At 53.4% G+C, this 12,417-nt stretch overlaps 6 protein-coding genes across 6 annotated transcripts; 4 read left to right on the forward strand and 2 right to left on the reverse strand.

Annotated features, from left to right (window-relative positions):
• Positions 1–642: 642 nt before the first annotated feature.
• On the forward strand, positions 643–2,943 carry SUV3 (ATP-dependent RNA helicase SUV3; the record flags this gene model as incomplete). Its single annotated transcript, XM_046093456.1, has 2 exons — positions 643–795; positions 856–2,943. The coding sequence occupies 2 exons, from the start codon at positions 643–645 to the stop codon at positions 2,941–2,943; spliced, it is 2,241 nt and encodes a 746-aa protein (XP_045949434.1).
• Positions 2,944–3,481: 538 nt separating this feature from the next.
• sec1 (Sec1 family protein) lies at positions 3,482–5,997 on the forward strand (the record flags this gene model as incomplete). Its single annotated transcript, XM_046093457.1, has 7 exons — positions 3,482–3,515; positions 3,602–3,639; positions 3,701–3,788; positions 3,851–3,997; positions 4,051–4,253; positions 4,309–4,775; positions 4,875–5,997. The coding sequence occupies 7 exons, from the start codon at positions 3,482–3,484 to the stop codon at positions 5,995–5,997; spliced, it is 2,100 nt and encodes a 699-aa protein (XP_045949435.1).
• A 429-nt stretch (positions 5,998–6,426) lies between these two features.
• Positions 6,427–7,224, reverse strand: LDX57_011716 (putative G-patch domain protein; the record flags this gene model as incomplete). Its single annotated transcript, XM_046093458.1, has 1 exon — positions 6,427–7,224. One exon carries the CDS (start codon positions 7,222–7,224, stop codon positions 6,427–6,429), a length of 798 nt encoding a protein of 265 aa, XP_045949436.1.
• Positions 7,225–7,422: 198 nt separating this feature from the next.
• On the forward strand, positions 7,423–8,827 carry LDX57_011717 (putative oxidoreductase; the record flags this gene model as incomplete). Its single annotated transcript, XM_046093459.1, has 2 exons — positions 7,423–7,599; positions 7,670–8,827. 2 exons carry the CDS (start codon positions 7,423–7,425, stop codon positions 8,825–8,827), a joined length of 1,335 nt encoding a protein of 444 aa, XP_045949437.1.
• Positions 8,828–9,077: 250 nt separating this feature from the next.
• On the reverse strand, positions 9,078–9,926 carry GAL10 (NAD-dependent epimerase/dehydratase family protein; the record flags this gene model as incomplete). The annotated part of the gene is made up of 1 exon (XM_046093460.1): positions 9,078–9,926. The coding sequence occupies one exon, from the start codon at positions 9,924–9,926 to the stop codon at positions 9,078–9,080; it is 849 nt and encodes a 282-aa protein (XP_045949438.1).
• A 149-nt stretch (positions 9,927–10,075) lies between these two features.
• Positions 10,076–10,336, forward strand: LDX57_011719 (uncharacterized protein; the record flags this gene model as incomplete). Its single annotated transcript, XM_046093461.1, has 1 exon — positions 10,076–10,336. One exon carries the CDS (start codon positions 10,076–10,078, stop codon positions 10,334–10,336), a length of 261 nt encoding a protein of 86 aa, XP_045949439.1.
• Positions 10,337–12,417: the final 2,081 nt, after the last annotated feature.

The following is a 12,417-nucleotide window of genomic DNA, read 5'->3' on the forward strand; positions in this document are numbered from 1 at the left end:
TAAGAATCGACCTCTCGCTGTCTTTACCCAACTGCTGGAAGTGGCTGATTTGAGGCCGGCAATATCATTCATGCAACTGCTATAATATCGTATTAATTGCTTTTCGATTTCGCGACTCGGAAATACATTCGTGGTTTGCGACGAACAAACTTAAATGCGAGATATATTTAACAGCGGTGATTTCATAACATTTAAAGATGCACAGGTACCTCAATAGTAATCTATTACAGCAACCACATTCAGCGGAGCCTTGTCAAGGCAATCCGTAATTGATAATCACTAATTATCTTCTATCAACAGCATGGTAGTGCCGTGATCCTGGTCATAGATTATGACGTTTATTAAGGGTTCATATTTGAATGCCTGAGGCAAAACGCCAAGCAATCGCATTTCTCGCCGTTTCGCCTCCGGTCTACATTTCTTCCTCTCTTTCTCTCTCTCACCTTCGCTCCCATGTCCCCCTAGCCTCCGGGCCCCATTTGCGCTCTTAAATGTACGTGAACGCATGGATTTCGCTCGCTGATTTCTGATTTCTGATCTACAGAAGTTCTGGTCCGTTGTTCTTAGCTGGTGCAATTTCCTCGCCTTCGACTCAACCATTCGCCTCCCTCACGCATTCTAATCCTCTCGCCCCGTCGAGACATGCAGCAGGCATGGACGACTAGAGGCAAATCCTGCCTATTGTGTACTTACCAGGCACTGTTACGCCCCGCGACAAGGAATTTTACAACCACTTCAGCACTGCAGCGAGCCAAGAGCTCGTCAAAGAAGAAATCGGAAAAGAAAGATGCCGATGTAAGTCTGCCATGCTACCGGCTGCGCCCGAGGGCTTCACTAACCAATTTTCCCTGCAAGGAATCACCTGCAAAGCGTTCCGTTAAGAAAACCCTAAAAGACTTCGGTCCACCTCGCAGAAGAGGCGAGAGGGAACAGATTACGGTCACTGATTTCGCCGGGATTACCGAAGCCCTTCTTCAAGAACACCGGGACAGCCTTTCCGACAAATCCATTGCAGCAACAAAAGAATGGCGGGATTTCGAACGATATGTGTTAAATGCGTGCAAGATTGAAACCAGGGGTATGGGCACCCCGACCAGCCCTTTGCGACAACTGAAGGTGGCACTACAGAGAGCATATATCAGAGATGGGATCAACGGACTAAGGACTGAGCTGGGGTATCTCCTTTACGCCCACGGTCTCACGCTCAAGTATTCCACGCCAAACTTGGAACACCAGAAGCAAGTGACCGATCTCAGCTATCCGGCGGAATGGTACCCACAGGCACGGTCCATCCAACGGACAATACATCTACATGTTGGGCCAACGAACTCGGGAAAAACGTACACTGCGCTTAAGCGACTCCAGAACAGCAAGAAAGGCTTCTATGCCGGTCCGTTAAGGTTACTCGCGCAGGAAGTGTATCATCGGTTCACAGCCGATGGAACCCCATGTAGTCTTGTCACCGGCGATGATGTCAAGATCCCCGAAGACCAGTTGCCGTCCGTCATGAGCAATACAGTGGAGATGGTCGATTTATCAGAGCGTTTTGATGTTGGCGTTATTGATGAGATTCAAATGTTGGCAGACCGCTCCCGTGGGTGGGCTTGGACTCGTGCCCTCCTTGGTGCGCGTGTTACCGAATTGCACCTCTGTGGCGAGACCAGAACTGTGCCTTTGATTCGTAACATCGCTGCGCTTACGGGGGACAAACTTGAGGTTCACCACTATGAGCGATTGAATCCTCTCAAGGTAGCAAGCAAGAGTCTTAACGGTAACCTCAAGAACCTTGAGAAGGGTGATTGCGTTGTGGCATTTTCTCGAGTTGGAATCCACACTTTGAAATCAGACATCGAAAAGGCCACCGGGCGACGAGCGGCGATTGTTTACGGTAGTTTGCCTGCCGAAATCCGTACTCAGCAAGCCGGCCTATTCAACGACCCCGACAATGACTACGACTTCTTGGTTGCCAGTGATGCTATTGGCATGGGTCTCAACCTGAGCTGCAAACGCATTATCTTCGAGACTTTGGTGAAAAGGGTACCAGGTGGTCTCCAGAGGCTTTCTGTGCCGGAAATCAAACAAATTGGTGGGCGAGCGGGTCGTTATCGGTCGGTAGGGCAAAAGGATGGGGATGAAAACGATGGGCAGAATGTGGGCTATGTGACGTCTCTGGAAGAGGTAGACCTGCCTTACATCCAAAAGGCATTGAGTACCGAACCCCCTCCCATCAGTGCTGCCGGCATAATTCCTCCGGATTCTGTGTTCCACAAACTGGGCGCCTACTTCCCACCAGGTGTACCTTTGGAATACATCATCAAGCGCACCTTTGAAATCTCTCAGGTCGGCTCCTTGTTCTTTCGTTGCGACCCCAAGGGTCAGCTCGAAAATTCCGAGATCACCGATACAGTCCCTGGGTTACGGTTGGAAGACCAATTGACGTTCATGGCGGCTCCTTTGTACACCCAAGGGCAAGCAGCGAAGGACGTTTCGCGTGCGCTTGCCGAGTGCGTTGCGCAGAACACCGCCGGTAAATTGTTGGATATTCCGGAGCTCAACCTGGAAATCTTGGAGGAGCCAGCGTCTGGCAGCAAGGAATATCTGCATCAGTTGGAAGGTCTTCACAAAGCCCTAATCTCATATTTATGGCTCAGTTTTCGATTTGGCGGTGTCTTCACTGATCGTACCCTTGCCACTTACGTGAAGAAGATGGTGGAAGAGAGGATGATCAGAGCTTTGACCGAATTTTCTGCCAACAAGAAGCTCAGAAAAGACGCCTCGCTCCGACGGCAGATTGCCCTGCAGAAACAAATTGAGGAGCATAAACGGCTTTTCTCCGATTTGGATTACCAGCCTATGGATGGAGAGCAGCATTCGCTTCCGGTCGAGCTTTCTGCGGATGACCATCATTTGGCGGAGACTCCTCCTGAAACCAATCCCATGTAAAAGAGGGGAATTGAAAGATGCATTCCGTTTCTTTGGATTGGGGCTATCACGCTGAATAGCCTGACAAGTGATGCAAATGCTTGTGAACATAATACGTGAAAAACTTGTATATTAGCCATTGGGCAAAAGCATTTGAAGCTCGCTGCTCGATTGTATTATAGAGATAAGAGGGTATTATAGAATAGAGAGGATTTCTTCTGTTCATGCTTTCTCAAGAAGAAGTATATCGTCCTGTAGTGTAAGGAAGCATGTCGGAAGCATCCACTAGCCTCACCGCCCTGGTACTGCCGATCCATCGGGGATGATGCATGGTGGGGACTTGGAGGAGGGTCTCGCTGCTATTGAAACGTTTCAAAAAGACAAGCTGGACGAGCAAGACCTCCCCCGCCCCTGATCGCAATTTATTCCCGGTCGCCTGTGCCGTACTCACTTCCCTATCATTTAATTCCGCCGTGTCGCCCTCGACTCGCAGCTTCGCCGATTCCAAGGTGTTTTTCCATCCTATCGATGCACCGCTGAGGGCTGCCGGTCAGCCAAGATGAGCACCTCCCTACTGAGTATCCAGCGTGATAGTGAGTTATCGATCGCAATCGGGCCTCTCTTGAGAGCTTCCCCGCCAAGTTCCCCTGTATGCTAACCACCGCGTGCCACCTCCTAGTCATCCTTAATACGATCCGTTATACCGCGGGTGATGAGGTATGATCGGCCTTTCGCTTACCGTGAATCGATGACGGAACTGACGAGGAGGGGTTTTTAGTGGAAAGTATTGGTTGTGGATGAGACCAGTCGGAAATTGATCCTTAATGCCGTGAGCGAGGATGACATCCTCAACCTCAACGTCACCAGTACGTCTCCGTCTGCTTCGACAAGGCAGGAATTGCATTAGCTGAATTGTCATCTGCGCAAGATGTCGAACAGATCGAACATCGGCGGTCGCCCAACCCGGGGATGGACGCGCTCTACATCCTGTCGCCGCAAACGCACATCGTGGATTGCCTGATGGCCGACTTTGAACGAAAGAGATACAGAAAGGCATGGTTGGTCTGGACAGCAGGTCGGTCACCTCTTGCGTTCCCCGGTCGCGATCGGCCCTAACATCGCCAATAGTGCTGGAACCGCAGCAGCGCGTGCGGCTCGAACGATCCCAGATGGCGCAAGATCAAATCGCCAGTTTCCGTGTCATGAATGCCGACTATTTCCCGCGGGAAGCGCGCGTTGTCACCTTTCGAGACCCTTGGAGTTTCCCCGTGTTGTTCCACCCGGGGTGTAACCATCTGATTAAAGGGCACCTGGAGTCATTGGCACAGAAGGTGAGAGGCCTAATCGATGAAGCAGTGGACAAACCATGACTGACTGGGATTCAAGGCCGTGTCGATCTGTGTGAGTCTAGGAGAGTACCCAACGATCCGATACTACCGCCCCAGAACCCCCACGCATGAAGCCAGTGTCTTGTGCTCGCACTTGGCCCGGTTCATTCAGAATGAACTAGATCAATATGCGCATTTTCAGCGCGATTTTCCTCCTCCATCCCAGCGACCTCGAGGTGTTCTCCTGGTGGTAGATCGATCTATGGATCTTGTCGCCCCCCTCGTCCATGAGTTTACCTACCAGTCCATGGTGCACGACCTGCTACCGATCAAAGACGGCGACAAAGTTACCTATAAAACGATTGTCAACGAAGGGAGTCACAATGAGGAGGTGAAGGAGATGGAAATTAGCGACCAAGACAACGTCTGGGTCGACTACCGACATCTTCACATGAAAGATGTTCTTGAGAAGCTAGGTGATGACTTTGCCAAGTTCAGGGCTGCGAACCCTCAGTTCGCAGAGGAGTAAGTGCAACCCTTTCCCCTCCTTTTCTCCCATATTTTCTTCTTCCGGCACATTCGTTATTCTGGGCGGAAAAAAAAGTGTCGCTGACATGGTCGCAGAAACAAAGCCAACGTTAATACGATTAAAGACATGCTGGCGGGTCTCACCGAATTCCAGCAGGGCAGAGATGCATACACCCTGCACCTGAACATGGCGCAAGAATGCATGAAGCTTTTCCAGGAGCACAAACTCATCGAAGTGAGCTCTGTGGAGCAATGCCTGTCTACGGGCCTAGACGAGAACTACAAAAAGGCCAAGGGACTCGGTGCCCAATTGGTTCAATTGTTGGATGATGACACAGTCGGACAATCGGACAGACTGAGGCTATTGCTGCTTTACATCATCTATAGAGGCGGTATCCTTGGTGGAGATATCAGAAAGCTTCTGGCCCACGGTCAACTTCCGCCGCAGGACGGAGAAGTCATTTACAACCTGGATCTTCTAGGAGCTAGAGCGGAGAAGCCCCTAAAGGACGAGAAGCCGCCCGTCCAACCACTTTTCGCCAGAAAGCCCCCGTCTCCTGCCGAGGCTGACGAGACCAGCTTGTCTCGGTATGAGTTGAATGTGAAATTAATGCTCGAGGATCTCATCCGCGGAACCCTGGACCCAACCGTGTTCCCATTTACTCGGCCGCAAACGGATGCCGATGGAATGGCACAGCACCAAGACACGCTCGCACAGGCGTCTCTGCGAAGTGCCAAACCGACCTGGGCCCGAACTCGCTCGGCCGCAGAGCAACCCAAGCAGCGCATCATCGTCTTCATGGCGGGCGGTGCCACCTATGGAGAGACTCGCACCTGCTATGAAGTCTCGCAAACCTTTGGCAAGGATGTTTTCATGGCTACCTCCCACCTGCTAAGCCCCAGCTTGTTCTTGCGACAACTCGGGGACCTCAGCACCGACAGGAGACGTCTGGATATTCCGGCCGAGCGCCCCAAACCCACCGCTCCGGCCCATCTGTTCGAGAGAGAGCCGCCACCGCCGCAACCCGCGCCCAAGAAACCTCCTCCTATGCCGAATCTCAATCCTCCAGTGCCTCCCTCGCAGGCCATGGGCGCAATGTCGTTGGGACCCAGTGTTCCCAAACCCGCCAACGGCACGGCCACCGCTGGCTCTCCTGCGCCCGGCCCAAAACCCCCCAAGGAGAAGAAGGAGAAGAAGCGGCATCATTTCTTCAGGTAGTTTCCCTGCTCAACGCCTTCCGAGTCAGCTCGAGCTTGCGATACCTTGTTTAGTCCGCAGCCATTGACGTGCAAGATCTGCGGACGCCCCTACTGTTTAATTATAGCAATGCTGTGATACCATCTTTTTCCCCCCTCATTCCCACCTCTCCCTTTCTTATGTCATGTGCACTCGTGGCGCCGTGGCACCATTCTGACTCGATTCATGGTCTCTTCTCTTGCATCATCTGACGTTCTTTTGTGGCATATTCTCCCATAATCAATTGTATGTAGCTCAGTTCAGACATGTATCCGTCACTTGCCAACCGCCCACATATTCACCATAATGCCTAGATAGAAAATAAAACCCAGGGGTATCACACGCTATTGAACGCCAAATCAACCATTCCAATCCCTCCAACTGATCGTATATTTTTCTTTCTTTCGCCCGCTATCCCCCTCCACTGAGATACTTCTGCACGTCATCATTCTGATAGAACATCTCCCGCAGACGATCTCCTCGTTTCTTCGCGTCCGCATGTCCCTTCCGCACCTGTTTCGCATTCAGCTTCTCGACCTTTGCCGCCGGCGCTCGACTCTTCATTTTCGGCTTCTTGCCCCTCTCTTCCGGATCCCCCTCCGCACCTAATCCCACCGTATCGACCTTCAACTTCCCCTTCAACGGCTCTCGAATCCCCTCTCGCCCCGGAGCTCCAAGACCTCTTCGACTATCGGGATCCCACCCGTAGGCCGAGAGATAGCGCAGGCCGTGCCGAGAGCGGTCGAGATGTGAGGGAGGGTGCGAGTGCGTTAGACACACCTGATGCGCGAGGGAGGCTTCGTGCGGTCGGTTCTCTGTGGCACCGGAGGATCCATCTGTGCTTTCAGCCAGGGGGAGTTGACAGACTTCGCAGCGCGCGGCGGGGGCATCGTGAGGTTGGGACGATGCGGATGGGGATGGAGGAGCGGAATGTGTGGCGTTCGGGTCGGAGGTGGACGGAGGGGGAGTAGATGTGTCCGGTTTTGTGGATTCTGAGGACTGGTTCTTGGATAGTACAATAGAGAGGTATTTGTTTGCGATGGAAGGCCCTGTCTGCGTTGAGGGTGCCGGCGCAGACGATATGCGGGTCGTGTTGAGTTCGTGGTCGGAGGAGCGTACAAAGTTCACGCGTTTGCGACTGATGCCGGCGCCGAAGACTCGTTGGTCTTCAAGAGGGACGAAGTAATCTTCATCGTCGTCGGGGGCCATGGTTGTGTAAGGGGGATGGTGGTTGTTGAGTGAATCCTTTTTTGCATCAACTGCTGTCGGAGGCGGGAGATCGGCCGCTAATCTTTCTGAACGGCACTCGCTCGCGCTGTGTCTGTCCTTTTCCACCCTCCTCTACTCCTCCGTCTGGTCACCTCTCCCCCCTCTCCCTATCTTCCTTCATCCCGTCTCTCCGTCACAATGCCCATCCCCATAATCACAAAGGGGATCATGGAGGGCATCTCTTCCATCCCCTACGCCTATAGCATCCTCAAGCTGATACCATGGGTTCTCGTCGTCGCCGTGCTGAAATACTACTTCGGCGGAGCACGAAACAGCTCCGAACGATTGATGCATTCTAAAGTCGTGATGGTGACGGTATATCATACACTTTCTGTCCCCTTCCAATCATACCTCAACCCAACTAATTTGCGAATCAAACTTCCAGGGCGGAACATCCGGTATAGGAGCCAGCGTCGTGCACGAGCTCGCCACGCGCGGCGCCCAAGTCGTCCTCCTCACGCAACACGCCCCCTCGGATATCTTCCTGGTCGAATACATCGACGACCTGCGCCGATCCACCGGCAACCAGCTCATCTACGCCGAACAAGTCGACCTCTCGTCCCTGCACTCGATCCGGACCTTCGCTACGAAATGGATCGACAACGTCCCCGCCCGTCGTCTCGATATGATCATTCTCTGCGCCAACACGGCGAACCCCTCGTCCAGCGCCCAGCGTGACACGCCCGACGGTCTAGACGAGGAATGGCAGGTCAACTACCTCGCCAATTTCCACCTCCTGAGCATCCTGAGCCCGGCATTGCGCGCTCAGCCAGCCCACCGCGACGTCCGAGTCATCTTCACCACCTGCTCCAGCTACATCGGAGCGACGATCGACTTGAAACAAACGGATACGGCCGCATTATCATCAGCCACCGAGGCCGCCGCGTCCTCTCGAACATCCACCAAATCAACCAAATCCAACAAGCCCCCGAAAAAGACCGCATCCAGCACCACCGCCACCGCAGCAGCAAAGAAGGTTAAAAAACCCAGCCTCTTCGCCGCCAGCAAACTCTCCCTCATGATCTTCGCGCACTCCTTCCAACAACACCTCAACGCATTCAGACGCCCCGATAACCAACCGCCCTGCACGCGCGTCGTGATCGTCGACCCGGGATTCAGTCGCACCCCGGGCATGCGGCGCTGGCTGACGGGAGGCTCGTTGCTCGGCCTCCTCGTGTACCTGATCACGTGGCCGTTCTGGTGGCTAGTGCTGAAGTCGCCGCAGCAGGGCGCGCAGAGTATATTGTATGCGGCGATGGAGCAGCAATATGGTCGGGGGAGCGGCGGGTGGATGATCAAGGAGTGTCGGGAGGTGGATTTCTCGCGTAACGAGGTGCGCGACGAGCAGGTCGCCAAGCAGCTGTGGGAGTTCAGTGAGAAGCAGATCGAGGCGAAGGAGAAGGAGGGGGCGGTGAAACGGGCGTTGGCGCAGAAGGAGTCCGAGCAGCAGCAGGACAGTGCGAAGAATAACACTCCGGGCAAGGGGGAGAAGGAGCCTACTCCGGGGTCGAGGCGGAGTCGTAAGGCGAAGGAAAACAAATGAGTGGATGGATCACTTGAAGCTACCTAACGGCTTCTTCTTCTCAATTTTGGTGCATATAGAATATATAGAGGTTACGCACCAGGGATCAATTACACAAGGCGTTTTACGGAGGAAATGAGTGTCCAGAAAAGGGAGGTGAAAAAAAGGAAATTCGTCTCTTTCAATCTACTAAAGTTCTCGTGTCTATGTCCATGCGATTACTTCTTTGCGTTTCTCTGCTCTCTGCAGAAGCAAGCCGTCCTCTCGTGATCTATTTCTTGAGCTGGTCCAGCAGCTCAGCCGGGGGCTGTTGACGGTATCCCTGGGGGTTGTTACGGGTCCAGAGCCAGAGATCCTCACAAGCCTGCTCGAGAGTGCGCTCGGCCTTCCAGCCCAGCTCGGTGTTGGCGCGAGTGGGGTTGGCAGTCAGGTTGAGCACGTCTCCGGCGCGGCGGGGAGCCACTTCGTAGGGGAGGTCGCGGCCCACGGCGGCGGAGAAGGCACGGATCATCTCGTAGACGGTGCTGCCCTTGCCGGTACCCAGGTTCCAGGCACGGACACCGGGGTTGTTGGAGCGCAGGTAGTTCAGAGCCTTCAGGTGACCGTCGGCAAGATCCAGAATATGGATGTAGTCACGGATGGCGGTACCGTCGTGGGAAGCGTAGTCTGCGGGATTAGGGTCAGTCATGTTGCAATTTATGCTGATTTTTGCCTCGAGTAGGGACAGGGTCCGGAACTCACCATCTCCGAAGACGAGCAGCTTCTCACGCTTGCCGGTAGCGACCTGAGCCAGGAGGGGCAGCAGGTTGTAAGGGACACCCTGGGGGTCCTCACCCATGATACCGGAGGGGTGAGCACCAGCGGGGTTGAAGTAACGGAGGAGGGCACCGTTCCACTTCTTGGCCTCGGCCTCGTTACCGGCCTTGAGGGCGTTGTTGCGCTGGGCGTTGATCACGTCGGTGATGGCGTTCTCGACAGCGAACTTGGTGTTTCCGTAGGGGTTGGTGGGGCCCAGAGGGCAGTGCTCGGGGATGGGGATCATGTCGGGGAAGCGAGTGGCATCGCCGTAGACGGTGGCGGAGCTGGAGAAGACAATGTTGTTGACATTGTGGCGGACCATGGAGCGGAGCAGGCAGATGGTGCCGTAGACGTTGACGTGGTAGTAGTCCAGAGGCTTCTCACCGGACTCACCGACGGCCTGGGGAGATTCGCAAACATGTGAGCCGATTGCGAGGCATTGTGGGATCGGGAGCGATGGAAAGATAGAGTATGTACCTTCAGAGCAGCGAAGTGGATGACGCTGTCGATGTCGGGGTGGGCCTCGAAGACCTTGTCGAAAGCGGCCTCGTCGGTGACATCCAGGTGGGCGAACTCGGCCTTCTTGCCGGAGATCAACTCAATGCGCTTCAGAGCCTCGTCGGAGGAGTTGTACAGGTTGTCAGCGACGACGACCTTGTAACCGGCCTCGAGCAGAGCGAGGGTGGTGAAAGAGCCAATGTAGCCCGTGCCACTAGAGGATTGCGGGGTTAGTTCTGGGAGGTATGTTCCATGAAGAGAAAGACAAGAGACAGAAAGGATGAAAGACAAGAAGCAGATGCTTACCCAGCGACGAGAACTGAACCAGCAGACATTATGACGGAAGCGATTGAAGAGAAATCGGTGAAGAGAGAAAAAGAGAGAGAGAGAGAGAGAGAGAGAGAGAGAGGCTTGGGAGGAGATGAAGCAAAAGAAGGAAAAGGCGGGATATTTAAGGGGAAAGGAGGGGCCCGTTTGCGTACCGTACGCGCGGGCGGTAATTTACGTCTTTCCCCTCCGTCTTTCTTCTTCTTTCTTCCTACACAAATACAACTACAACTACGGAGTACAACTCCCCCCCTCGAAGGATCCCCATCATATGCCCTTCATCTATCATCCTAATCTATTCTTCTCTTCCATCCATCAATTGTCTTCTCTAAACCACCGCTCAAATGACCAATCACCCCTCTCCCATTCATTCTGCATCGGCCCCTGGTCGGTTGCGATCGTCGGTACAGGCCGAAGAGGCAACGTCAACCGGCGGGACGATCATCCCTTCATTTAATGGCTTAATGCGCGTTTCTGCACCGGGTGTCAGATATCTGCCAGGCACCTTTGTCTTACTCTTACCTTGCTGTACGGAATAGATATCGAACGCGTGGTCGGCTTCCCGTCATGCCATGCATTACTCCGTACAGACTCCGGCTGAAAACGGGTCGGGCTATCGGCGTTGCCTGGGAGTCTGGAGAAAATTACTCCGTTCTGGCGAATGTGCCTCACCCTCTCCAGTCTCCAGACTCCCCATCCCACCGGGCAATGGGATTGTTCCGAGCGAAGTCCGCAGCAAGTGGCCTCACCTGTTCTCCCAATCGTCGTCATCATCTCGGCGGGTCGAAGGCTCCACCCGAGTTAGTGGGCTCACTATTCCCAAGAAAACGGACCAAGGGTCCAACCGGCAGAGCCAGTCAAGTTTTCTGCTTCTGGCCGTCGTTCGCTTCGGCTGTCATGCGTTCTTTGGATCGCGTGGTATGGTACACAGCATGTTCGGATTGGCCTCTGGGTCAGGAACGTGTTCGGTTTATTCTTAGACTGCGGGACCAACGGTCTGCTCTGGACCGAATTCACCTGTCGGTTATTATTCCGTACGGTGTAACTACTAACTACACAGTGGAGTGTGATCTCGGTCGGCTAATTGAGTTCTTAATACAATCGACGTCATCGGGTCACCGTAGTGATCGTGAAACAAAGGCCAGTCTTCATTTGTACTCCGTACTACGTTCTGGACTAAGATATCACCGGCCTTGGCACTAGTCCTACTCCAAACAAGCTTCAGAACATATCCAGCCCTAGCGTGAAGGTGCCAATTACTAGGAGTTTCTCATGCTCCTTTTCGCGTCAACGTCACGTTGGGTGCAACAGAGTAGTCTGGTAGGAGGGAATCCGCGGAGACCAAGAACCACGATCTATGAATCAGTTCGCTCGCATCTATACCGAAACACCGAAGTCAAGAAAGGCTTTGTTCTCAGGAATGATGTGAACAGGGTACTTGCTAGACGATACACAAATATTGCTAGGGTCGTAGCAAACAAGTCATTGTCTAAGGGATACTCAAGATGAAAAAACCCGGACAATCACTTCAGTACCTACGGCATCCTTCAAAGAATTCCAAGCTCCCTGGAAAGCTATTGAGGAAGCCAAGTGAGGGAGTTGACGCCAATTATAGACCATTGCGATCGGCTCAAGCGCAAGAGGTCCTTCATAATTGGGCGACAGCGAAGTTATGATGAATCTGTGAAAAACAAATCATGCTTATATATCCGAAGAGGTACTTACTCATCGCTAGGCCTCGATCTTTACTTCATTCGGATCATACTTATGTACACGGCTTCTCTGCAAGGCGCCGAGACTGATTTTCTTTCCGTTTCCCTTTTACCTGGATCGAGTGTCCGTTGAACACTGTGCTTTAACCCGAAAATGTCGATCCAATTCGCAAAACGACTGCCACGTTTCGTATTCCCGTTATACTCCGCAGTTGTATTCGGCGCGCCAGGAAACGCCCCAAGCACAAGCTACCTAAGGCAGCTAAATCGATGGCA

The sequence above is a fragment of the Aspergillus melleus genome, assembly GCF_016097325.1.
Source record: "Aspergillus melleus strain CBS 546.65 chromosome Unknown contig7, whole genome shotgun sequence".
NCBI lineage: Eukaryota > Fungi > Ascomycota > Eurotiomycetes > Eurotiales > Aspergillaceae > Aspergillus > Aspergillus melleus.